This window comes from Lutra lutra, chromosome 12, assembly GCF_902655055.1.
Source record: "Lutra lutra chromosome 12, mLutLut1.2, whole genome shotgun sequence".
NCBI classification, from domain to species: Eukaryota; Metazoa; Chordata; class Mammalia; order Carnivora; family Mustelidae; genus Lutra; species Lutra lutra.
The window spans coordinates 62,707,364-62,730,674 of NC_062289.1; the positions used below are offsets into that span (position 1 = coordinate 62,707,364).

The following is a 23,311-nucleotide window of genomic DNA, read 5'->3' on the forward strand; positions in this document are numbered from 1 at the left end:
GACTGGGTTTGGGGAGAGGCATGAAGGTTCAGAGTCAGGGCTCTGAGATGCCCTTAGCTCTGCTAATCATGTTGCTCACTAGTGGTAACAAAGTGAATATATAGCCACTTGTCATCTTTGGCAGTTCCCTCTTACTTTTCATCTGAAATACTTACATTTCTGAAAGCTGGGAGGGTTAATATAGGAAGGGGGTATAGAATCTCCACGGGAAAATCTGCTGTAGCCGTGAGCAAGGCTCTAACAAGTTTACATTTGGATTAAAAACACTAATGAGTTTTTACCTGTGCCAGGGGTTTGTCAGTGGCAACAACTAGGGCAGCCCCTGTTCCTTCTTATCTCTTTGAATAGTAATAACCCCTTTGTCCATAGGAAGAAACAGATGGGACTTTCCTTGTGGGTGTGGATTGGGTCAGAGGGGTGGGCTTGCCCCACATGAGAAGATAAGATTTGCTTGCTTGCTCAGAAGTTCCAGTTTCAAAGGCAAGGACAAGGAGCGAGGCTGTCTTGTCCTTTCATCGTACCCAGTCCCTTCAAAAGCAGACCCACCTTGCCTTCCCCTCAGTCACTCATGCTGGTGAGTGACCTACATTGTACATCAGGTGATGAGTTTCTGTTGCCCCAGGCATGTAGTGCTTAAGCACACTCAGCAGGGGAGGGAAATGCTTTTGGGTACTCAAGGACTGGATGGAATCACCATGCATTGTCTCCAGGAGCTTACCAGATACAGGCTTTTGTTTTTATGTTGTGTGTGTCTGGTACTCCCCCCACCCCAGTAATGGCTTTGTCATTTGTAATTGCTGCTGTTTCTATGTTTATTAAAACTTCACCAGCAGAGTTGGTGTTTTGGATTTGGGGAGTGAACTTGTCATCTTGGCGAGATGAACCTAGTATGTGTGACTTTCCCCCACTCACTGCCATGGGTTAGTTCGTCATTATTGGTAGATGTTTTCTGTCTCCACCTCTGTTTCCGCATGTTTCCGTATACACGGACTTGTGTATGTACCCTGTGTGTATAATACATAACACACAACTTATGACACATATGTAACTTGTATGTAACGATACAATTTTTATATATCACAAAGATGTATTTATCAGAATCCTCTTCTGGGGCGCTGTCTTTGGCCTTAGTTGCTCTCTGTTCTCCTTTCTGGTCACCCTGCTTGTTAGCGTTGTGACTTTCTGTTCGGGTGGAGTGGAGGGTCAGTCGAGAAGGAGAAAAATGTTATAGGCCATTGTTTTTGCCAGAGTAAACTGTCCATTGTGTGTGTGACCAGCAGTGAACTGGACACCAAGATGAGAATGTGGGGGGCCAAGGCAGGTTGTAGGACAATGTACTGATACCAGGCTCACAGAGATGGGGCATATATGTATGAACCACTCACCATTCTTCTAAGAGTAGTTTTGTCTTTTTCCATTCAGTTAAGTGCTCATGGAGCACTTCTTACCCCTGGAGCCCTGTGTTTGGAGCCAGAGAGATACGCATTTATTGCCCTCAAGAAGCCGCTCAGCCTGGTAGTGACAGAAAAATGGAAAACATGCTGGGAAAGCAGGTCCTTTAAGAAGGGGTTGTGTGTGGCGGGAGCCCCCAGAGGCATGAATCCCAGGTTGTGTGTGTGTGTGTGTGTCTGTCTCTCTGTCTCTCTGTCTGGTGCTGGTGAGGGCACTGCTGGCAGGGACACTCCAGGCACTGGAGCTGGCTGTGACAACTTGTGGAGTTGCTTGCGTTGGCAGGAACATGGGGCTTGCACTGCAACTGGAGGGAGCTGAGTATGGGAAGAGGAGGCAGCAGCTGGACCACAAAAAGCCACAGATGCTTCAGAATTTGAACTATATCCTGTAGACAGTGGGGAAGCCACTGAAGAATGTTAAGCAGGAAAGCAGCCTGATCAGACTGGCATTTCAGATTGGCTTCTGTGCCCTCAGACCTTTGATAAATGCTCTACCTCTTAGTAAATATGGAAAATGAACTTCATGTTCCGCAGATAAATAACATGTCCTTGAGTGTCTTTTCCTCAGATGACAGGCTTCTAGTAAATACTGAGTGGGCTTACACAATTAGACTGCCTCTCCCATGTCTCCTGCCTCATCAGAAGGTAATTGTGAAGATCATCCCTTTTGGCCCAGCTCTGCTTCCTAGCCATGCTGGCTACTCGGGAGCAGGGCTCAGTCAGACTTGGAACTGTGGAGGGTTCTGGGGAGTTCTTGAGCTCCTGTCACTAGAATATGTCTCCATTAGTATGGGGTAGTTAGTACACGGCCATTCAGCCAACACTCTAATTAAATTCCTAGCAACAAGTGGCCTTTCACACAGGGAGCTGTGGTGATGATCTGTGTTAGTCGCATAGTACTTCTCAGTAAGAAGTGAATTTTATATCCTGCCCATGATTTGCGGTAAGAAATAAATGTTGCATTGTGACCCAGCATACACATACCAGTACCCACCTATCTATCACTGTACAGAAGTTTCTTGAGGCAACGCTCACCCTTACTTTCTGAGATGTACTCTCTTTCCTTCTCTGTTAAAAAAAAATACACTGGTTATGATTCACGACATTAATTTCACAGCTCACTAATGGACCACTACCCACTTCGAAAAATACTGTCCTATAGGAACTTACAGTCCTGGGTGTAATGGACTTGTGGCCTCTGCTCCTATTCCAGTGGGCACAGAGAGGAAAGGGTGAAGGTGGACATGGAGAACTATGATAGGTGTCACTGAAAATCTAGGCTGGGATTAAACACTGTCATCAGTGAGTCCCATGTGAACACATAATTTGAAAACTAGTTTTACTGCTTTTATTTACTGGAGTTGACTGTGCTGACTGTCCTTAATGATTCCCATTATGACGGTGCTCTGTGTAAGGCACTTTATATGACCCTACATAGTTTAGTATTTGCATCACCCCATAAGGCAAGTTTCATGATTCACAGTACTAGAAATGTAAAAGGTGATACTCATTATTTCCATTTCCTCTACTGCCAGACTGGCCGAAAGAAACAGCTTGGAATGGTCCAGGGATCTGGCCATTTTCGGTGACAGCAGGCCTTACCTTGTTTTTAGATGTGGGTGGTGTCTCCTTCATAGTTTTTCATCCTTCTACCTTTTTTCATCAGATTATGCTAACAAGATTTTCATACTGAGCTAGTGGCTCCAAGAAGGTTTTGCTGTCCTTGAGAAACCAGGTTCTAGCAGTGGGAGGTAGAGATGGCTGCCGAGAAGGCTTTCCTCTATTGGGATTTAGATGGCTATGAAAGTTGCTACCTATGTTCATCCTAATTTGATGCTTCATGGAAACAGTCTACGGAGAAACTGAGATTCAGGACTCAGCTCTGTGAAAGTGGTGGTATCTCCTGTGCTCTAAGACTGGGGCTGTCCCGAGAGGCATGGCCTTCCATACTCTGCTGCTGCTACATCCCAAGCCACGATTTTATATTGTCTCTGCTGTGTTGCTTCAGACTGTCCTAAACTCCTGTACAAACACTGTAAGGACTGGTGCACCTTCCACTAGGTAGCCTGAGTCTGTGAGAATCTAGATTCAAGGAGCAGCTCAAAGAGGGAAATAACATCTTTTTTACCAATACATATATTTTTATTTACAAGGGAAGATTCATTGTAGGATTCCCTAAGACATCAGGAATTTCTTTATTATGTTTAAAGGAGCATGATATTTAGCTGAATTTTATATGCTGTTCAAGGACCAGCTCTGAATGACTTTTCATGGTATCTGAGCCATAATTTCTGGGACAGTCAGTTGGACTAGACGATGATATCTAAAGGCATTTCCTATTCCCAACTTCCAGAGTTCTGTTCAAGTGTAAGAAATCAGCTTAGTTCACCAAACAGTTCATCATACTGTTGAATTTAGTAGATATTTCCATGTGCAATATCCAGGGACACTATTGGGTTAGGCCAGCCCTAGCCCTCCAGAAGTTCGAATGAACTTGGCCTTCATAGGCTAGACCCAAAGCTCGTTCTCTACCACAGTCACATTGGTGGGAAACATAAAAGATGGTAGTGTTTTTTCCCCCTGGTTTAGCCATATTTTTGCATATTCTTTGAGAGGAGGGGAAGATTTGTTTGTCAGCAGTATCTTTTGCTGAACATTAAGCTAAATTCTGAGGGAAAGTACAAATTAAAAAGTCTTGCCCTTGGGACTAGTAGAATGTAGTGAAGAAAACAAGATAAATGCAAGATAGCACAAGACAAGATGCAGAGAACACAAACAGCACACAACAAATAATTATTGCATGTTAATTACTAGCAGCTGTACAGAGCTGCTGTCTAAGTGCTAGGAAATGCTAGAAGATTTGGGACTGAGAGTCCAAGGCATTTCTGAGGGGTGGCTGGAAAATGGGTATGAGACAGATCCTGCAGCCTTTTTTCTCCTCCCTCACCTGAAGCTGTGGAGAGGACGTTGGAGAAGACATTTCCTTCAAGATATGGAATTTATAGTCTAATCCAGTGGTTGGTGAAGTACAGCTCACAGGCCATCCTGGCTAGCACTTGTTTGTATAAATAAAGTTTTATCGGAACACATCACACTTATTCATTTATGTATTTGTGGTGGCTGCTTATATGCTGTAATGACAGAGGTGAGGAGGAGGGACAGAGACGATATGCCTTACATTTCCATTTACCATCTGGCCTTTTGGTGGAAGTTTGCTGGCTCTGCTCCAGTTGCTTCTTCACGCAAACACGGAGTAAACAAACATAGGTACACAGTAAATATCCACCACCCGTTCTCTGGCGAGGGTCTCACAGACTAACAGATTTCCGTGGAGCTCGGCGCAAGCACAGCTCTGCCTTTATGCCCAATTATTTTCATCTTTTTTAATGGAACACTTAACAGCTCACATCCCTTTGGCGTGTTCTACTGCAGCTGTTTAATTTTGTTATTTTGTGTGTGTGTGTGTGTGTGTGTGCGTGCGTGTGTGTTCTCTTTTAAGCAAATGCAGAAATCCCTCATTTGGACTTTATTTTCTTATCACAGCAGTTGTAGCGCTCTGGTTTCATGTGCTTTGGGAACCTAAAAAGCAACTCAGTCTCAAACTAACTCAGGGCTTTTTTTAAAGTTTGTGTGTGACATTATATACGCATGTATAAATAAATATATGTATATTTTTGCCTCATTGGAATGAAAATGTATTGCAGACTGCATGTGCGAAGTTTTCTTTGGCTGCCTGTAGGACTTACAGGACTGTGCAAAACGCTGAGCTCTCTTTGTTGCTTGTGTGCTGACTAATCAAAGAATCGATTTTTTTCCCCCCATTTACATTTTTTGAATCAGAAGAATGTTTTTCAAGTAGGCTTACAACACAATTCGATGATTTAGAGTCAAATACTTTGTTCATATTTTAATTTTCAAAGATGAGTTTATGTTATGCTTTGTAAAGAACAAGATACAAAATGTATTTAATGAAACAAACGGAAATAGCTTCCTTTTTATACGTAGGCAAAATGGAGATTTCTTAAAATAGAAAATCAGTGACTTGCTTTTGAGTTATACATTGGCATTTTATGTGGTTTAAAGTTATTTTGCGGTTCAGCGTAGAAATCAACATTACTTTTGTATTACTCTGCACACTTTTAGCTGAAATGTGGAGCCCACTGTTACTCTAGATTTTCTACAAGACTGGGAATCTTAGGGCTAGCTGAGTTATTTCCTTATTAATTGTAGAGTTTTTCAAAATTACCTCTTATTTCTTTTAAAATGATACGTGGCATTCTGTTCTTCTTTGATTATACATCTGTATTTATAAAGAAGTATTTCATACATTTTCCACCACTAGTTTGAGCCTCAATTATGTAGAATTTGCTTTTTACCTTTTAGAGAAATTAGATTTGGAGAGACAATCATCACGGTTCCCCTGACGTTTATTCATAAATATTGACTATTTTGTTACCTTTTTACCCATGCAGGACTGTACCTGGGGGCAGTGGAAACAGGTAGAGGGATGGTAATACATCCTCCATCCTCTTTGGCCCCTAAACCATGCTTCCTGTCTTAGAGGCCTGGCCTGGGTGTGGACTGATGGCTGAAGATAAATAAGCTGCTCTTGTGGAAATGGCTGTAGCCTCCATTTTTGGTCAGTTGAGAAAATTCTAGAGCCAGACTCATTGGGGTCTAGATTATCAGTACTCAGATGTGGTTCAAGAAGCAGAATCATCAGCATCCTTTGGGAGCGACTTAGAAATGAGAAATGTAGAATCTCAGACCCTGCCTCTGACCTGCTGAATTAGCATTTGCATTTCACCGTGGTGCCCGTGGGCTCCATGAGCACCTTAAATTTGGGAAGTTCTGGTCTAGATCATTGGTCTCCCAGAATGGCCAAGCATCCAGATCACCTTTGGAGGAGACCAAAAACTATAGAGTCCTGGTCCCAGCCTCTGAGATATCATTTCACTGAGTCTGGGATGATCCTGCTGCCCAGCCAGATGTAGGAACCACTGATCTGAAATGGTTGGTGAGGGGATGTTTGAAAAGGTGAATCACTAGCTGAGTGGGTGTCTGGAGGTTCACAGTGGCTGTTGGTCCCACGGTCTAGCTTACTGTGAGCTTCCCTCTCTCTGAGACTCCATCCCTGAGTGGACATGTCATTCTTGCAGAGTCTGCGGAGGCCTGCAGGGAGCTGGAGCAGGGTGCTAGCACTGTTTGCATCTGTAGCTGTTGGAATGGAGGTTTGCAGGCTGTCTAGCTACCCAGCCTCCATTCCCTTCTCATCCAGTTCCCATGGAAACAGATTGCAGGAAAACTGGGCATGGTGCTATCTTTACCCTGTTTTTGGCGATCTGAGGTCTGTTGCCATGGGAACCAGAAGGGAAAGGATGATAGTAGAGTAGCTAGACTGCTTTTAAATTTCAATGGCAGCCTTCGTCCTCCCTATAAAACCCTCTTTTGCCCAAGTTTACCTCTAGGCCAGGGGCCCTTGTGGCTCTGAATATAGTTGTGACTCATCTGTGGGGGGAGGTATGGAGAAGGAGGGGAAAAGATGGAGCTCTTAAAATATCCTTGCAATGCCAATCATTTCCTTTTCTTCCAAGAAGCCATTTTTAGGTGTTGGTATAAGTTATTTAAATGTCATCTTTAGCTATTATTTCTTGTATGGTTTTATTGAACATAATAACATGTTTTTATTCAAAGGAAGTGAAGAGATGAGTCATTTCAATAAGAGTGATTTCTCCGATGTGGGGAATCCCTATGGTTAGTGGGCGTAAAGTAAATATTGACAGGCTCTCCCTGTTGAGGTAGGAATGAGGGTCTCATGAGGTGAAAGGGGGGCCAGGCTAACAGGGTGGATGTCTGGGTTAGATGGGGAAATTTTGGCCTGTGGTGAGGAAGAAGGGCAATGGACCTGATGTTGACCTGTTTAAGTATTTGAAAAAGAAATATTGATTTCTAATCTAATAGGCCCTAGATTTTAACTCTTCGAGTGTTCAGCTACACGGTGGAGTTGATTGGGTCCCACTGAGGTGCTCTATTTTTCCTACCCCTTCCCCCCTCGTTTTTGCTTTTGTTATTTTTTTAAACTTTCTTACAGCCTGGTCGACTGACCTCACCTTTAATGCATTTCCCAGGGGTTAGACAGCCATAGGCCGTATCATTCCTGCCCTGCTTCCCTGCTTCCCATTGCTGCCTTAACCCTTTTTGGAAGGCCGGTTAGATTTTTGGATGCCATGTACATGCATTTCATATATTTTCTCACTTAGTCAATACCACTGCCTTATAGTTATATTAATGCTCCATTTGACAGATGAGTAGAGTGAGGCTTACTGAGGTTATATAACCTGCCCAAGTAGTGTGTGGCAGGCTGCTCAGGAGAACTGTCATTCTGAGCTCCTTCTGTTTGACCCCAAAGTCATGCTCGATTCTCTGAGCACAGCACCGCCTCCCCCCAACCCCACCCAGAGTGAGTGGCTGTGTCAGGGCCAAGGGGTATTGCCCAGCTCCTGACTGCAATGATTCATCATTCAATGGAAGCCTCTCTTAGCACCCACCTCCCCCAGCCCCCATCCTTTCTATCATTTCTTCCAACTAGCCAGTCCATATAAATAGGCAGCTCCATGCTTTTTGACATTAGTCTTGTATATTTACATATGGCTATTTCTTCTTTCAAATGTATTTGTCAATATGTTTAGTTTTTCAGTCAAGATGGACAAAATTTAGTTTTGATGATTGCATGCTTTCTCTCAAATATTTGGGGAACAATGGCCTAGCAAGAGTATTTTGGTGAAAAGCAACAACAGATTGCTTTCCTGTGAGGAACAAAATTAAATCCTCATTCTTGCTGTTTGAAGAAACTGATTTACTCACTAGACTATGGGAAGGTGGGGAGTAGGGTGATGTTGTTCACTGTGGTGAAGTCTCTTTCTGCCTTCCCGCCTGATGGTCCCTGCCACCTGTGCTTCTCTCCAGTCCTCTCAGGCATGTGGAGGGAGGAGGCCCAGGCTTCTATCTGAAGAAGCTAGCTGAGGGCTCCCAACTGCACAGCAGAGGTTAGAATGAGTCAGTGCCTACTTGTTGATGCCAGAAGGGAAGGGAATAAATAAGGGCTGAATTTTTTAGAAGGAAAACGGAAAAAACTGAAAGAAGATGCTGTTCTAAATGTGGAGAAAGTTGCCTGTCAGGCTGATGAGGTCCGTGGTGGATTTAGATCTTGAAAGTCCTCACAGACACTGCATAGCTAACTTTGGCAAGTGACGGGAACATGACCAGTGACTTCGGGTTTCACATTTGGTTGGTAAAATTTCATCTCGCTGCCAGAGTTCTGCAGTTTTCCTTGGTGGTATCGCAGGAATTCTCTTGTCCAGATCTGATGGTGGACTGCTGAGGCAGACTCAGCATCAGCCTAGTGATGCTGGGTTGAGTACACTGTTCAGAACGAGAGAGTTTCTGTCGCTGCTGGTTAGTGCCTCGAAAGATGAACAGACTCAACAATCTGGCAAACACATGGCCTCAGGTGCTGTAGGAGACTGTGTCCAGTCACACTGGGCTTGTGGAGGGGCCAGTTCTCCGTGAGAGGAGGCCATGTTTCTGCTGCCTCCTGGGCTGCTTGGCGGGATGCGCAGTACCTGTCCGTCGGGCTTTCCCCCATGAATGACGCTCGTTGGCTCTCAGTCTGTCAGAACACACGCATAGGCCTTTGTTACCAAGGCAGCGGAAATTGGTTTAATGAACTCTTTCTGCTTGGCTGGAGGCCTCCAGAACACACAGGGACAGGGTTTGTGTAGTCCCATTAGTTAAATACCAGGCAGCATTTCCCCGGAATTCTCTGTCGCCCTTCAACAGCTGCTCTTCAGGACAGATGCACTTTCATGGCCCTGCCTCATCCAGCCTTCCAGGAAGATATGAAACTCTATCAGTGTTTCCCTAATGTATGTGGAGTCAGGCCCTGCTCATCAAACGGCTTGGTGTGCGGGGCCTCTCACAGATGTAGCGTTCATTATTGTGCATAACTGTACCACCGAGAGCTCGTTTGTCACACTCTCAGACTGGTTGCTGCCGCTGACATCAGCTCCGGGGGCCAACCTCAGACAGTACCATTTTGTGTTATGTCCTTCAGACATCTGCTGAAACGTTCATCTCCTTGGATTTCTGTGATCAGATTAAGTTGTTCCACCAACGCTAACTGACCGGGCCAAATGCGTTGTTTCCAGAATTTGGTATGTCTCAAATGACAAGTTTCCCCAGTTGAATTCCAAGTCATTCCTGAAAGGTTGGTCTAGAGGTTGTCTTTTCGCTCTCGTGTGAGAACGTGTGTTTTCTCTAAGGTAGTCAGGGAATCTATGATCTTCCTAGGATGGTGTTTGACACATTATATATCATTTGGTTTTCTGGTTTCCTTAAATGATAGAAACAACACCATTTTGAGAGGAAGTTTAAGTTCAAAGAGGATATGGGATGGATCTGTGTCTGTGTCTGCTGTGCAGACTATAGGAAGGAACTGTTTTCTCTTTCAGGAGGTAAGTGGGACTTATCCTATGTTTTGTTGTAATGAATGTATTCAGGCAGTGAGGAGTCTTTCTGCCAGGGCACAAATTGCTAATATGTGTGTGTGTGTGTGTCCCCCACAACTGCATCTACATTAAATGAGCTGACTTCTGTCAGAGCCTTACAGGCCCCAGGTGTTGGGGAGAAGCCTGTCTGGTTCTCACCGTACATCTCTGATGTCTCTTGTCTGTCCCAGACAACATAGACTTTTCTTTGGAAATATCTAAGAGAAATGTTACCAGAGTATTCCTATATAAGCCTACCCACCTCAAAGTGGATATAGAGTGGTAAAAAATTGTAAAACAGAGGGGTGCCCAGCTGGCTCAGTCAGTAGAGCATGTGACTCTTGATCTTGGGGTTGTAAGTTTGAGTCCTATGTTGGGTGTAGATATTACTTAAGAAAGATAAAATCTTAAAAAAAATTATAAAACAGAAAGTTATCTTTTTCCTAAATGAATATATTTTTCAGAAAATGAGTATGAGCAAACAAGACAAAACTACACAATGGAAATTTAGACATTCCCTGTGTGTTTTGATTAAAGGTGCAAATGTGGGGACTGGCCTGGAGCTTGGTCAACAAGGGAAGTTTAGGAAACTTTTGCTAATGCAAGCAACTAAAATTATATAGATCCTTCATTTCCATAGGGAGTATCAGCTGTTTTATTGTTGATCAAATTTTACTAGCTTTTAAAGTGTTGGTGTTTCTGTTCCAACACCTTGTGTTACGTAGAAGAGGGCTGGATTTATCACACTGCTGGAAGTGGTTGGTAGGATGTCCTCTATGTGCAAAGTTTCATTCTCAGGACTTTATGGAAGTTTGAGAAATGCACATTGAGGGCTTAAAAAGTCAGCACTTTACAAAGGGAATGAATCAAATGGGGAAAAGGAAGGAAGAAAGTCAGATTGGAAGATTGGACCCTGCCTGATTATTATCTGGCAAAGAGATGTAAAATCTTGGTTAAATTTATTTATTACTGTCTGTTGCTATTTTTTAAATTTGATATTTCAGTGTGAAAGCATGAAAAAAAAGCTGAATATACCAAGAGGCTCTTTTTCCTTTTAAAGGCAAGTTCCTTTTTTTGTCATTTTTTTTCTTCTAGTATTCTACCACATTTCATACCAAATATCTCACCCACACATTTTGTCTAATTTTGTATCCTTTCCCCTCTTACGAAATTTAGCTGATATAAAGTGATTTTTAAGCTTAGATTTTTATCTCTCAAGAACTTAAAAAAAAAAACAAGACAAATCAACTGAGGAGCTATGAGATAAAATGCTATCTTTTGTCCAATTAGGTCAGATGAAAACTAGAAAAAGGTGGGTGGGGAATATTCATTGAAGATATAGTTTATCAGTCTGGTATGGTGAGTTGTAATCACTGTAGCAACTCTTATGTGTTTACCATTCATGAGAGACCAGTGTTCTGTGTATGCTTGCTCATTAAATATACAATAATTCTATGAGGGAAGTTCCATCCCTGCTTCTATTTTACAGGTGAGGAAACTGAACTCAAAGGGGTTAAGTAACTGCTAAAATCACCCAGAGCCCCAAACGAGGTGAACTCAAGGTAGTCCAACTCAGAGCCTGGCCTTTTGTCCTCTGGCCTGTTTGTGTATAAAGCTCTCCTTTGAGTGTGTTTGAAATGGTGGATGGGTTGGCACTGCCTGGGCCCCAGATGCCCCGCTGGAATGTCCCTCACACAGTGCCCTGGGCCCTGTGGTTTCTTTGTGTACCATGCCCTTGGTACTTTGTGCAGCTGACGCAGACTTACAAGGAGGTAATTAAGCTGAAGCTCAGATATGGTTCAGTGCAGTACAACCAGCATGTATTGGGCACCTGCTGTATTCTAGGCTCCATAGTAGTCAATGCTGAGGATGCAGATTAGCAGAAGTTTTACATTAGGAAATATCTCCATAAACACCATAGATACTTTGGGGACAGGAGCTTGGTTTGTTTTGCTCATTCCTGTCTCCCCATCACCTAAAATAATGAGTTGCTCGAGTAACAGTCCCACAAAGAACTATTGAAATGCTGAATGGGAGTTTGCAGCCTATACATTGTTCCGTAGGCCAGAGAGCAGAGGTAGTCATGGGAAGTGTACCATGGAAGGCTGCTGCTAGCTGGGGAAGGGAGTGGCTTGGCGTGGGGTGCTGTGAGTGGTGGCACTGGCAGAGCAGACATTGCTGGGTGATGAGGGCATTGGGGAGTTTGTATGAGGAGGACAAACACTGTTTCATACAAACGACTCATTGGTCCTTATTCTCTCCTATTCTTACCCAAGGAGCCAGAGGACAGCTCCCTTTCCTTACTGCTCACGCTTGTTAGTTGCCTATGGGAGCCCTTTTATCTTTGCCTATCATGCCCATTGCAAGCTAATTTTATCTGAAGACAGTTGTGATGGGGGAGAGTGTTGGTTGTGGAGCATCTCAGAGCCCAACTCCTTGGTGTGGCCAGTCAGGACGTCTCGCACCAGGCTGGGTGGTAACGGTTTCTCCCACAGCCGCCTTCTGCTTGGCTGGTGTTCACATCTGAGGTGACCACGATGGGCTCACACCTTCTGTGCACATTCTGATTCTGTGCCAAGCAGACCCTTCCTTGCCTTTTCTTTTCAACATGTTGGTAATGTGCTCTTAGGCCAATTTGGGCCTGGGAACGTGGAAATCATCTCAGTATTCCTTGATCTTCATTCACTATTGTTACAGGTGTCTGCTGCACCCCTTCTTAGCTTCTTCCTTTCAGCCAGTCTGTGTGTACGGGGGAACTTGGAGCTTGGTCCTAGACTGACACCTGGGTTCGTTCCCAGTGCTGCCATCATCATTTCAGTCACTTTCAATGCATTCCCTCTCCTCCCTGAGTCTCAGTCTCCTCCATAAAATGTAGGGGTGGGGTAGATGACCTCTTATTGCTTCCTTTGTTCCTAAACAGTATGAGAAGGTAGTTACAAACTTACTGAATCACCAGGGACAGTTATCCTACTAATTTACCTGGGGGGATTATTTTTTTTTTTTTTTAATTTTATCCATTTATTTGACAGAGATCACAAGCAGGCAGAGAGGCAGGCAGAGAGAGAGAGAGAGAGAGAGAGAGAGAGGAGGAAGCAGGCTCCCTGACAGGCAGAGAGCCCAACGTGGGGCTCGATCCCAGGACCCTGAGATCATGACCCGAGCCGAAAGCAGAGGCTTTAACCCACTGAGCCACCCAGGCGCCCCGTCCTGGGGGGATTCTTTCTCCGGTTCTGTTGGAGTAGAGCCTCAGACTATAGATCCTTCAGGATTTATCAAGTGTCGTATTTGCCAAAGTGACATTTTAAAGGATGTTCTGATAGAATGGCTTTTTTTTCCCTTCTGCACCGTGTGTGTGTATTTGTAATGAGTGTTTGGATTTTATACTTGTTTCCTAAAATGGTGGCCTTTCTGGAGCCTATGAAGCTCCCCGGGGCTAGGATGGGTTCATAGCTTTTATAACACAACCTCAAATTGTTTTATACCCCTGAATCATAGGTGGGTATTAACGGGGGCACGTATTGCATGGAGCCCTGGGTGTGGTGAAGAAACAATGAATCTTGGGACACTGAAAAAATAAAGTTAAAAATAAAAAAGAAATGAAAAGTAGTGTGAAGAATCTACATCACCTCAGTTCAGCCTCCCCTGGGTCTAGGCAGCTTATTTCTGTGACTTGTTCTCAGACTTCGGTTTAGGTGCACATTTTCTGTGCTTGGTCCTTATGTTCTTTTCATACACATTGTGCTGTCTCCCTTGACTAGAGAGGGCTACAGGAGAATAATCGGGATCAGAAGGGACCTCAGGTTTCATGTTCTCACTTTACAAATGAGAAAGTGGGAGGCTGACAGGCTAAGGGACTTGACTGAGTCCTATATGTGGGCCCAGAACCAGGGGAAGGATGCCCAGTCTGGTGCTCTCTGCCCCATGGCTGTCTTGAGGGGAGGGGCCATGTTTTGTCCAAGGACATACTTTTTGGCTGTTAGGAAACGTTGAGACTCATGGGCACTTGCTGAGGTCCAGACTCTCTGTTCACGAGGTAGAGGAGCTCACGCGGGAAAGTGTGACACCTCTCTCCCAGGGTGACACCTGATTCAAACTCTGGTCAGAAGTAGATCCTCAGGTTTCTTCTCTCTTGCTGGAAGTCCATTATCACTTTAATATAAGTGAACCAGCCAGTAGAGATTTTTTTCAGTAAGGAGTGCAGTACAAATTCTTAATGTGTTAATTTTTATGTTTTGATTTTGGGGGGGGGAAGGGGGTCAAGGTTAAAGCTGTCTCTTCATCTCTCAGTATTCCTTTTTCCCTAGGACCTCTTTGGTGGGTGGAGCAGTGACAGATCATCAGACACAGGCATGGGGCTTCAACTCCCTGAGTCCCTCGGCCTGGAGCCCATTAGGCTGCTCAGTCTAGCCATCACCTAGGTAACCGACACTCAGCCAGTGAAGCAGTCTGTCCACAGTGAGAGGAAATAAAAAATGAAACTGCAGTGTTTATTCCTTATGTACTACACATTTTTTGAATGTTCCTAGATTTTTTTTTAAAAAGGTTGTGGTTTCACTTTGCTTCTGGGTTTTGGCCTTTGTGTCTAGTGTGTGACCCTAATGTTTCCTGAATTCCGTATGTCTATTTCTGCAGTGTAATTTTGTGAAAGCTGTGATCTGATGAATGCAGCTTTCATTCCCCAGTGATTCCTCGGAGACTGCATTTCGTGGAAGTTTTTATGAATAAGTGGTAAAGCAAACATATTCTACAACTTACTTGGTTAGGTTTTGTGGGTGTTCGCTCTTTAAAAAGGGTCCTTTTCTGTGGGGATGTTTTTCCGTTTGGTGTGCTCTATTTCCTTAGTAACTATTGCTCTGTTATGGGAGGGACTTAATGACATTTTTCAAGTGCAGTATTGAATTAATTTATTTTTTGGTTAGGCCTACCCATCTTCCTAGGATAAATAGAACGTGTGTGTGTGTGTGTGTGTGTGTGTGTGTGTGTGTGTGTGTGGGCGCGCATGCGTGCGCGCGTGTGCGTATAGAAGACTGAAGGATGTTAGCCTGCTTGCTATAGTGAGGGCTCTTGAATGTGTGGCTCAGGATTATTCTGTGAAGGCTCTGTCTCTTTACTCTTTCTTCATTTTCTCCCCCTTCATTTCCCTGATTTGAATATTGTTCAGTTTAAGACATTTCAGTTTAGGGAATTTGGGTTTACCATGGAGGTTTACCTGATGTGCAGCGGTAACCTGGGAAGAACAGTTGATGGAAGGGGCAGGAGACACAGGCGTTAGTCCTGACTCTACTGCACCGTAGTTTTTGGCGTGGAGCTATCTAACCTCTCTGGGGTCCGAGTTTTCTCTCTGTAGTTTGAAAGGATTTAAAGCAGTGTCCTGGGTGCCTGGGTGGCTCAGTTGGTTAAGCGACTGCCTTCGGCTCAGGTCATGATCCTGGAGTCCCAGGATGGAGTCCCACATTGGGCTCCCTGCTTAGCAGGGAGTCTGCTTCTTTCCCTGACCCTCTGCCCTCTCATGCTCTCTCTCTCACTCTCTCTCTCTCTCAAGTAAATAAATAAAATCTAAATAAAATAAAATAAAATAAAATAAAGCAGTGTCCTTTAAGGGCCTCTACTGGATAGGCTGTTCTGTGAAGTGTGAGTGCATTAGGAATTAGTGCTGGTAATCACTGTCTCACCTTGACCAGTGGTGGTAGGAAGAGCCCTCCCAGTTCACAGGTTCAGAGCCAGCACTGGAGAGTAGCCTCTCAGCCAGGAAATGCTGCCTTCAGTTCACTGCTTGGGGTGGGTTTGTCTTGGAAGTGTTTGCTGAGCACCTCTGTGTGTACCCCTCTGAACACTGATGGCCTTCAGCCACTCTTCCGTTCATTCGGCAGACACAGGCATCAGGCATGTCCTGGCTGCTGAGGGGTAATGGACGGTCAGCCAGTCACTGTCCTTGTCCTCATGGCACTTACAGTCCAGCAGGAGAGATGGGGGCTAAGAGATCAGGAGCCCTGCATGCAGCCATGACCATGGCAAGTGCCGGGAAGCTGGGTGGCCAGACTCTGAAGTTAGTCTGGGGGACGATCAAGGGAGCCTCTCTGATGAGGGTCATTTGAGCTGAGATTGGAAGGTGAGTAGAATCATGAGCAAGAGCCCTAGGAGAGGGTTAGATGGGAAAAGTGGATGAGGTACCATTTGTTCTGTTCTCTGCCTTGTTGCTGATTCTTGGTTGGTTATCAAGCTGTGGAAGCAGATGAGCTTTTCCTTTGCTACTTCTGGGTCCTAATCATCCACTTCTGTGCCCTACCCTGTTGGGTCATCTGACTCCTACTGAGTGTCACTGGGTTCCTGGCCCTGTCTTGGATGTCCCCTACTGAACAGAATAGTCTCCAGGTCCTGGGTGCCCTCCCCTCTTTCTTGTATATTTGTAGAAAGGGTATCTGTGTTGTCAGTGGCTATTAAGAAAACATTTTATGGCAGTTGCCGTTAAATTTTTATTTAAAAATTACATATATTGGAGCCTGAGTGTTTGCAGGAATACAAAAGTCATTCATTAGTAAGATAATACAGTTGTGTCCGTCTGGTCTTTATTGGGAACCACACACATCATGCCGTAAAAATCTATGCCAATACTATGCCTGGGACCCCCCCAGTGAGCTGTTACGTACCTGTCACCATACTTCTCTTTTTGAAGAACTAAAGTTAAGAATTGGTGAGTGTGATAAATATGGTAAAAGAAAGAAAAGAAAAAAAATGTGTTTGTTCTATTTCTGTCCACATTTGCCTTAGTCTTTCCCATAGCCATTTAAAATGTGATATAGGATAGTTTGATTTTTTTTTTTTTTAAGTAATGTAGCAGTACTAAGTGGGTGGCTCAGTTGGTTAAATGCCTGCCTTCAGCTCATGTCATGATCCCAGGATCCTGGGATCAAGTTCAGCATTGGGCTCCTTGATCAGCAGGGAGCCTGCTTCTCCTTCTGTGTGCCATTCCCCTTGCTTGTGCTCTGTCTCTCTTTCTTCTTGGACAAATAAATAAAATAAGATCTTAAAAAATACAAAGTGAGGTAACCGTACTTTTTTCAATGAAACAAAATAAAATAAACAGAGAGCCCAGAGTAAAGCAACAACACACACCTTCTCACACTTCAGATCGTCTCTGAGTTTAGAAACAGAGAACAAATAAAGTCTAGCATTTCTGTGCATTGAAAGCACCATATCAAAGGGCAAAGAAAATCAAGGTGCTGTAGAGCAAGTGGGTTTTGCTTTTTTTATGGCAATTTCATTTCCTAAAATTGAAAGGTATCATACATGTGATTAGGTTTACTTTAGAAGTTAGTGTAGGACTTTAGGAGGCTGATAGTGTGTGTGTTGGACATTTTATGTGGAATGTTTCAATTCAGAGAGAAAATGTTTTGTTGCATTTTCAAGCACTTCAAAACCATTATTTGCATAAATGATTTTTTAAATTAAAATAAGTTTTTTACCTACTCATTAAGTTTATGTACTCATGGTATGCTACACCTTATTAACTGTGATACTATAGGTACATGAGGGCAATACAATTGAATTTCTTAATATAATTATAGTGCTTCATTAACACATAAGGTCTTCCTTATAGTTAGTCTGTATTAGTGATATTTTCCTTTATTACTTTATATTTACAACAAGAAGCCTTAATGGAGTATTCTTTTCTGTTAGGTGTTTTTTTTTTTTTTTTTTTTTTTTAAAGATTTTATTTATTTATTAGACAGAGATCACAAGTAGGCAGAGAGAGAGAGAGAGAGAGAGAGAGAGAAGCAGGCTCTCTGCTGAGCAGGGAGCCCGATGTGGGGCTCGATCCCAGGACCCTGAGATCATGACCTGAGCCGAAGGCAGAGGCTTTAACCCATTGAGCCACCCAGGCGCCCCAGGTGTTGTTTTCTTAAATTATTTTTTTTCCCTCTAGTTTGATGGTGAAAAATAGGAATGAAGGTTATATATTCAAAAGAGTGATGTAAATTGATTAGAGTGAAGTGATGATAATGGAAAAAAGTTTTCTTTACTCTAGTACTGGAGATTCCTATTCAGGTTCTCTTTTAAAATGTCTCATCCTTTGGGCTTCTAACATTCATGTTATTAGTGTTGCTTCTTATATAATAAAACAACACTGAAATATCTGGAAAGTATTTTGTAAAGTGCTGTTATTGTTATGTAATATGTAATGTAAATTTTCAGATTAAATTTGCTTTTCCTTTTTACTCTTTAAAATATTGATACAGGCCTTTGTCTTCCCCCTTGAGAGTCATTTTTTAAAGTTTTTTTTTGTTTGTTTTGTTTTTTTAAATTATTTGACACAGAGACAGAGAGCACAAACAGGGAGAGCACCTCAGGAACAAGCTTGGGAAATGGGTTTCTTCTTCAGGGTATCTACGAACTATGTGACTGGGGGAATGACATTTGAATGTTATGTCACCTTTATAGCCATTTTTAGCGAGGCTTAGAGCAGAGAATGCTGTCTTCTGCTGTCTTTTTTTCTAGAGTGCAAGTAAAAGCTACCTCTGTTCCCTGCCACCTTCACAGACACTCAGAAAAAGATGTTGCACCTGCTTCCTACCGAGAGCTCCCCCAGTGCCATAGCATGGCCATGATCACTACTCTGGGTGGCGTTTTCTCTCTCTCTCTCTCTCTTTTTTTTTTTTTTTTAACTTTATGGGTCTACTAAATTGAGTACTCCTGCAAGTCATCAGGAAAGTGATCTCTTTCTTTTTAATTTCAGCAAGGGGAGAGGCGAAGCCAGAGAGCAGCAGATCAGACCATACTGAGCTCCCTTAGAGCGGCTGAGACCCGTGGAGGATGCTGGCTGCCAAGTGGCTGAGGAGGGCCTCACTGTAAGGTGGGAAAGCAGGTCTCAGCGGGACAGCTTCCTCTGCTCCTGGGCTCACCATGGCCTTCACTCTGGCTGGACGGCTGACGTGACTGTGTGCCCCAAGTGTGCACGTTGCTGGACTGGGTGCTGTCCTAGGTACTGCCCGCTCTCAGGGTCTGGGAGCAGGGCAGGTGGGCATCAGATGCTACCAAAAGCCGGACGGGGCAGAGCGATGGACTCCGACAAGCCAAGATGGAAGTGACCTGAGGCCTCGCCCAGGCAGTTTCCTCTTGCCAGGATAGCTTAAGAGTTGGAGCACAGGCTTGTCTGGGGAGCAGTATGCAGGAAGCTGATTTTCAGGCCACAAATGCTTTCACAGGTGAGAATCCTTCACACTTAAAACTTTGTTTCAATTCTGAGTTGAGAGGTAATAAAATACCAAACGTCCCTATGAAATGAGCGTGCTTTTACCTTTATGAACTCAAGGCCATACGGAGCCAAGGGGCTCAGGCTGCCATGGTAACTGATTTTGACAAAATAATAGTATGTTTTTCTGCTCTCTGAATAGGAATTTGAAAAAGGATTTGACATTTTATGATTCTGCTTTCCTCGAGTAATGTGGTGCACACAATATCCCGCGAGTCATTGTTCTCTAAAGGAAATGTCACTTGCAGAGCAAGGCAGGGGGCTGTGTTTTTCTTCACAGAACCAGGAAGAGTGAGGGAATAAAGTTATTAATGATGAGTAACTTCTCCCTCCCCATCTTTAGCTTTCCTTGTCTTATGTATTCATGTGCAAATGATGGTGGGGAGGCGGTTCTGCTGAACTGGCCTCCTAGCTGGGGTTCTTCTCATATAAGTGAGCTCATGGGGAATCCCCATGTCACTCTTTGACGTTGCTTTGTCCCCTGGCTTCCAGTAGTTAGTTACAGTTTGCAGGGAATCACTTTGGCTGATGCCTCAAAGCCATGGCCTGAAACACAGGGCCTTTTGAATTGGGGTCCTTGTTTCTTATCCTATTCACTTCATATCCCAGTGAGGCACTTAATCATTCTGGGCCTCTGGCTCCTTATTTATAAAATGGGAGCTGTGAAGTTGAAGAAACTCATGGAATCCAGAAGAAACATTTCAACATAGAGGTTTTTGTGTTTGTTTTTGTTTGTTTGTTTTTTAAAGGAAAGATGGTAGGATAATCATGAAAATTTGGGCTGAGGGCCACACAGACTTGGATTGGACTCTGCCTTCTTCTCTGACTAGAGTTCTGCTCTTGGACAGTCAGTCAGCTCCTTTATGTTTCCCTTTGCCTATTTATCAGTGAAGATGGTCATGTTCAGCACTCAGTGGTACTGCTCTTAGGAAAAAAGAGACTACCTGTGTGAGATGCTGAATATGGAGTTTAATGCTTTCCAGGCTTTGGTCAGTATCTGCATCCGTAACATGGGAGCCCTTGTCCTGGGGGCTGTACTGGGGAAGGTCCTCTTAGGGTGGTCACAGCCCTTTGAAAATGAATGAAACAGTATTTAAATGTAGATTCAGAGGAGCACACATATTTGAGTGCTTTAGAACAATCTTCAGACTTCCAGCCTGGCTGACTGGAAACCCTGCCCTCTTGTCTCCCTTAATGGAGACACTTCAGCTCTTTCAGTCACGTGAGCTGCTCCTTCACAGAATGTCCCTTCCACTCTTCTGTGTGTACAGGTAGCACACAGGACCATGACATGAAGCACCTCTGTGAAGTGGCCAGGCCCTTCAAGCTCTTCTTCCCCACTCCCTGGAAGATGGCTGGGGAGGAAAGGCACCCAGGAGGTGCATGGAAAGAAGCTCTTAAGGCAATTCTGAGAGGAAGCGGGAACAGAAAGAACTGGAGTAAGAGCTCATGGTTCCCATGGTTCAACACGTAGACTGGCCTAGTCCCCACGCTCCCCACTGCCGACGCGGGAGGTGAGAAGCTCCTGTAGTTGTTGCCTCCACCTGCCTGGCTCCTGAGACTCCTGCCTCATTGCAGTCAGCCCTTTAGAGGGGCCTGATCAGGGAGTGGGGAGGTGACAGTAGTGCTCCACTGGATTCTAGACACAGTCTCTCCTGAGACGGGCCTTGGTCTGCCATGGTTTACCCTTGATGAGGTTTTGTCTGGTCCCCACCACTTATTGGGTTGCTCTGCCCACCCCTGTCAAGATCACAGGCTGGCTTATGCCTGGGACCTTGAGGCAGTTGACTCTGAATAACGGAAAACCCTGGGTTCTGCCTGCAGAACTCACAGTAGTTAGGACAGTGTCTGAAATGTGAAGGCCCAAGAAAATGGCAGCTGTAATTACGACTGTTACTGCCCTGGTTGTGGGCTATGCACAGGACCCTGGTCACCTCCTCCCAATTTGCTCTTAGCCACCCTCTCAAGACTCCTCCCCAGCTCATATTTCCTTAACTTCTTTTAACTTAGAGTTTACCCAGGGACTCTGTTTCCTTACAAATTTGGCCTCCTCCTAGTTTCATCAGCCTACCTGAATAATAATCTTATTGGTAGCAGTAGTAAAATAATACCCATGGTCAGTGTTTTAGAGAACCTACCCTGTGCTTTATCTGCGTTAACTCGTCTTCAGTACAACTCCAAGGTGCCTTTAGTGTGCCGGTGTTATGGGTTCAGGGACACACTCAACAAAGCCAGCAGTTAAACTAAGCTGGCAGCCTTTCCGAATCTTCCAGCACTGTGTGTGCAACCTCAGCCACACATGGGGGTCCCCTAGGGAGGCTTACCGCTGCCTGGGTCTCCCGTCAGAGGTTGGGATTTAATCAGCCTCTGCGTCACCTGGCCCCGCTAAACCAGAACTTGGATCCTAACACAATGCCCAAGCACCCAGTGCATTTGAAAGCCTGGCAAGCTGCGAGAGCCACCACTGTCCAAGGAGTGGTGTTTAGAGGAAAAGGGTGGGCTGGGAGGGTCTGTAATTGAAAAAAGGGACTAAAGGGTCCCACTTACTCAGCAGAAGTGATTGAATTATTTTTTTATTTTATTTTTTTAAGATTTTATTTATTTGAGTGGGGGGTAAGTAAGTGGGCAGGAGAGGGAGTGAGAATCTGAAGTGACTCCATGCTGAGCCCAGAGCCCAGCGTGGGACTCCATTCCACAACAGCGAGATCATGACCTGAGCTGAAACCAACAGTTGGATGCTGAACTGACTGAGCCATATAGGTGCCTTGAATCTATGTGTTCTCAAGTAAGCTGTCAATTATTGAATATTTGTTGTAAGAGTTGGGCCCACATGTACCTGTAGGACAATGGCTTTAGTTTTCCAGCGTCTCTAGGGAAATAACCAGTGGTAGAATAAAGGAGATGTATGTACTTTTAGCCCTCTCTGGAAGTGGGTCCCTGTGGACTAGGCTCATCATTGTTTATTCTTTGCCTGTGCTTCTCATCTTCCTTTCCCCACATAGTTGGTCAAAGTTATTTAGGATGTAGAATGAAAGGGACAATCCTCTGTCCCTGCCCAAGGAGTAGGGTAAAGCTGTGGAGGTGAGTAGGAGGTAAGTAGGAGGCTGGTGCCTACCCTTTTAGTTGGTTTGCTGTTCTTAAATGCTTCTTGACTTTAACCTTTTCTTATCACCTGTTTATTTATTTATTTATTTATTTATGAAAGAGAGAGGGAGAGTGAGCGAGAACATGTGGGGGAAGGGGCAGAGGGAGAAGCAGACTCCCCGCCAAGTAGAGAGCCCGGTGCAGGACTCAATCCCAGGACCCTGGGATCATGACCTGAGCTGAAGGGCAGACACTTTTAACCCACTGAGCCACGCAGGAGCTCAACTTTGGTCTTTTCTTATCCCAGGACAACTAAAGGTGCTAATGTCTTAGTTTCTGGAATCAAAGATGCACTGATTTTGTGGATTCTCTAGGCCAGGGGAAAAGAGTCTTGCCTTAGATATTTAGAATGGTGAAGGGGTTAAGGCATTTTTCCTTGGCTTTGAATCTCATTTTAGAGCATGACAAAAGTCACTATATAGTTAACCATACCTCCATTTAAAAAGATTTGTCAGTTTATGTTTTATGTTTAAATACTCTTGCTGATGGTATTAGCCTCTGTGACCTAGGGGGCTCAGGATTCCTATTAAAGAACGGCTTAGGGGCTGCAGTCTGGCTGGGAGGGAAGCCTGGGAGACAGTGCGAAGCTGTGTTTGCATGGCAAGCCCACTGCTTGTTTTGGAGTATGTGCAATTATTGTGATGACTGGTGGGAGCTTGGAAGCCACTTCCTTACCATGCCAGTGCTCATTTGCCTATGTTTTTCAAAGTCCCCTCTTACGTCTTATTTCATGTGTGAATGTAGGTGTGCACACATGGATACATATTACAAATCCATCCTCCTAATTTTGATTTTCTTTCCTGCATACAGGAATTTATATATTGTTTTAAATTTTCTCAGCGCTCAGAATTTGTGTGTGTGTGTGTTTTTAAAAGATTTTATTTATTTAATGGGGATAGAGAGACAGAGTGCGTGCACAA

The 23,311-nt window shown here is 44.2% G+C and overlaps 1 protein-coding gene across 6 annotated transcripts in view; it reads left to right on the plus strand.

The window, feature by feature from the left end:
- LDLRAD4 (low density lipoprotein receptor class A domain containing 4) overlaps positions 1 to 23,311 on the plus strand; it is a 422,279-nt gene that overhangs the window by 136,966 nt on the left and 262,002 nt on the right. Inside the window, exon 3 of one of the 6 annotated variants that reach the window (XM_047696215.1) lies at positions 18,732 to 19,200. The exons of the other annotated variants lie outside the window; for them this stretch is intronic. Coding sequence (XP_047552171.1) covers positions 19,161 to 19,200 — 40 coding nt within the window. The 5' untranslated portion in view covers positions 18,732 to 19,160. The remainder of the gene's footprint in view (positions 1 to 18,731; positions 19,201 to 23,311) is intronic. 6 annotated transcript variants of the gene reach the window in all.